We start from the raw sequence: 4,004 nt of genomic DNA on the forward strand, positions 1-4,004 counted from the left end.
GGTGCTGTGTAGTTTTGCTCGCGCAGACCTATTTTGCACACTAGATTTGCCAAGAACTTGAAGCTCCCTGCTATTCTGCACCTGTGTTATATGATATGGAAACACTCTTCCACAGTGAAATTTTATGACTATGGTAAAACTTTTAAGTATGTTCAGTTGGGAAGCATGACAAAAGAGCATAACTAAAGTTTCACCTATAATTTTGGTAAATAGTTTTCAATCTGTTTTGGGGGCTTGATGCAATCCTAATAAGGGGGATAACCATTTCATTATTAAATGGGGCTAACATTATTTTGGCTACCGATGTCAAGTTTTGCTTAAGAAAGTAATTGTCATAATTAATTCATTATAATTTTAATACAAGTAGAACTCTCTGACTCCTTTTTCTCAGCACAGTTATTTTGAAATGTATCCCATTTTGTAGCTGACCTAACTAATTTTATTTTTACAAATAACTGATGCAACAATGTAGTATTCACAACATTATAAAATGTGAGAAGAGTATATGTGAATATTGATTTCATAATTGATAAAATTTATATAATATTGATGAACCCAAGCAGAAGGTCACTGAGAAATATTTATAAGCATTAGGTGTTAAATTAACAGATGTAGACTCAAAGTTGTACGTACATGGTGGGATGGACACTCACCATGAATTCTGATTGATATTAAAATGAGAGAGAGAAATAGCCAAGTAAGTAGTAAATAGAAAACTGTCTAAACATCTTCTCGTGCATCATCTCCATTTTGGCTGATTTTTATTACTTTGTGTATAGGAGTCTTAACGGAATCATATTTCCATCCCTTCCTGAGGAACAGCCTCTCAAGGATGTCTGGTATCCTGTAGCCCTTGCTTAGAATGAAATCTTTAAACGCTATTTGTTCCATAAAGATCTTCAAGAATGTCGTGTTCAGGAAGCTTCTTTCTAAAACTCCCATCTTCAAGTAAGACGTTGGGGTCAATTGAAGGTTTGTCATTAACTAGCTTTTTGCACAACTTGGGCTTCAGGTACAATGCACCATACCTCATCTCCACCGAGTTGGGTTTATAAGGATTCTGTGGCTTCTGGGGTTTCCTCTCCCAGCTTCCTTCCTCTCTGGATAATTTTATCTTCTCCATTTTCTCTAGCCCGATGCTGTACTTTACCTTTGAAGGGACCTGGGTTACTTTCTTCATGTAGACTGTATCCTGGGCTGGTGGCCACTCACAGCCAACCTCAGACAGTTTCGTGATGAGCTCTTCATCAATGCCCAAGTTTCCAAAAGCAGCAGCCCGTTTGAAGGATTTACAAATTGCTTTCGGTACTTCTCTGTGAACAGGAGGATCAGTGAGTGAATCCTTTCTGCTTGACTTCTTGTCTTCGTGATGCAAACTGGCTGGATGTGACACAGGAGCCTTCTTTGGAGGTTCCAGGTAGACCTTGGCAGGACGTTTTTTACGAAGCTTTGTGGGGGGCTTCGTTGTTTTCCTGGGGCCCTGACAATAAGCCCATGTGTCCTCCAGCTTCCCGTCAGGATCGAGCACTTCCAGCACCTTTAATAAGAGGTCTGCAGGTAGATCTTCCTCCAGATTCGGGTAGAGAGCCAAGGGATGCTTGGTCAGCTGGGCTTCGATGTTCTCCACGAATGCCTTCTGTGCTAGCTGGGCTGGCGAGAGCGTGGAAAACAGGTCTGCTTCCTCGGGCAGCTTTTTCTGACTCTTTTTGGGGGCATGCTGGGGAACTCTGTGAGCAATCCTGGGGAGGAAGCCCTCCTTAGGGCTGCGAGTGATCATATCTTCACAAGGTGGGCAACCCTTCCGGAAGTCGTCCAGCAGCTCTTTCACAAATATCCACCGCCGGCTGTCCAGGGAGGTGGGGAACCTCGGGAGCATCTTCTTGTGCTTTGCGAAACACTTGGAGGGCAACTTGTCTTTGTACCAGGGCTTGCAGGTCATGTCCAGGGGCATCGGTTCCAGTGGCCCCGGTCCTAGCAGCCGCTTCTTGTCCGCCATGGTTGCCCTGGCCTCTGGGGGGACCACCGCTTCAATAGTTTGCTGTTCCGGCCTCTCCGGTTGCTAGGAGACCGTGTAGCCAGGTGCAGCCAGGTTCTTCCCGGAGGCGGGTCAACGCAGGCGCCCTGTGAAGCCTGCATTTCTCCCAGGATGGGCGGTGGGTGAAAGCTCATTCCTTTTTGTTGTAGTTACTGTTCCGTTGTATGGACATAGTGCCATTTATTTATCCATTCACCTTTTTTTTTTTTTTTTTGCGGTACGCGGGCCTCTCACTGCTGCGGCCTCTCCCGTCGTGGAGCACAGGCTCCGGACGCGCAGGCTCAGCGGCCATGGCTCACGGGCCCAGCTGCTCCGCGGCATGTGGGATCCTCCCGGACCGGGGCACGAACCCGCGTCCCCTGCATCGGCAGGCGGACTCTCAACCACCGCGCCACCAGGGAAGCCCCTCCATTCACCTTTTGATGGACATGTGGGTTGTTTACAGTTTGAGGCTATTATGAATAAAGCTGCCACAACTATTTGTGTTCCTGTTTTTGTATGTCCATGTACATACTTTCATTTCTCTTGGGTAAACTTGAGCTATGAGTGGCATGGTGGGAGCAGATGATGTTTTATGTTTTAGACCACCACGAAAGTTTTCCAAAGTGGTTGTACTAAGTAATATTCCTTCTAGTTGTATATGAGAATGGCGCTTTGTCTACTTACTCCCTAACACTCGGTAAGGTTAGTCATTTTCACTGTGGCTGCTCTAATAGGTGTGTAGTGGCATCTCATTGTGGTTTGAATTTGCATTTCCCTAAGGACTACTGGTGTTGAACATCTGTTCATGTGCTTATTTGCCATTCCTGTCTCTCCTTTGGTGAAGAATCTGTTCAAACTTTTGCACTTTTTAAAATTGTTCTGCTTGACATCTCTTGTTTTGAGGATTCTTTGTGTATTCTGGATGCAATATGATTTGTAAATCTTTTTCTCCATCTGTGGTTTGTCTTTCCATTGTCTTAACACCGTCTTTCAAAGGGCAGTTTTTACATTTGATGAAGTCCAGTATGTCAGTTTGTTCTTTTATGGATTGTCTTTTTGTGTTGTATATAAGAAAACTGCCTATCCATAGGTCATGAAGACTTTTTTCATTCTGCTAAAATTTGTATAATCTTAGGTTTTACATTGAGATCTGTCATCTATTTCAACTTAACTTTTTAGATGATGAATGATATGGATCAAAGTTATTATTTTTAGTTTTTGCCTGTGGATATCCAGTAGTTCCAGAATGTTTTTGAAAAGAGGAGCTTCTCTCCACTGAATTACTTTTGCAGCTTTGTGAGTGTAAGTTGTCCCTATTTTTGTGGGTCCATTTCTAGACACGCGTTTCAGTTTCATTGAATCTTCTGTCTTTACACCAGTTCTGCTCTGTGTTGATTATATTTTACAGTAAGTTTAAAATTAGGCTGTATTCGTCCTCCCACTTCTTTATTCTTTTACAAAGTTGTCTTGACTCTTGTAGGTCTTTTGAATTTCTATAGGAATTTTAGAATCAATTTGTCAATGTCTTAAAAAAAAAAAACCTGTGGGGATTTTCATTAGGATTTTATGCACTCTACAAATAAATTTTGAGATAATTGACAGCTTAACAGTATTGAGTCTCCTGACCCATGACAAAGTACATCTCTTCGTTTATGTATGTATTCTTTCATTTATCTGAGCAACATTTTGTAGTTGTCAGTGTATAGGTCTTTCACATCTTGTTTTTTGTTCAGCCTCTCTGAGCTTCTGTTTCATCTCTTTTTGCCTTTAATTTCTACTATGGAAAGGTATAAAGTTTGTTCTTGCTGAACTATCAAGAAAGCTCTTATTTTATTACTTAAATAATTAAATGGAAAGAGCATGACAGTGAAAACTTGTATTATTTCCAGACTTGCAGAAGAAACCACAAGCGAAATGATGTGTTGTGTAAAGTACGTACAACTTGAATAAAAGAAACAAATCAGCCACTATAACTTATAATTGGAAG

The 4,004-nt window shown here is 41.8% G+C and overlaps 1 protein-coding gene across 1 annotated transcript; it reads right to left on the minus strand.

Annotated features, from left to right (window-relative positions):
• Nucleotides 1-646: 646 nt before the first annotated feature.
• Nucleotides 647-1,996, minus strand: LOC308608774 (protein FAM47E-like; the record flags this gene model as incomplete). Its single annotated transcript, XM_081222103.1, is given in 2 exon segments — nt 647-882; nt 884-1,996. Coding segments are annotated over 2 exon segments (1,275 nt in total). The 3' UTR covers nt 647-720.
• Between the last annotated feature and the right edge of the window lie 2,008 nt (nt 1,997-4,004).

Source organism: Mesoplodon bidens (assembly GCF_964165515.1).
Source record: "Mesoplodon bidens genome assembly, chromosome: X".
Lineage (NCBI taxonomy): Eukaryota > Metazoa > Chordata > Mammalia > Artiodactyla > Ziphiidae > Mesoplodon > Mesoplodon bidens.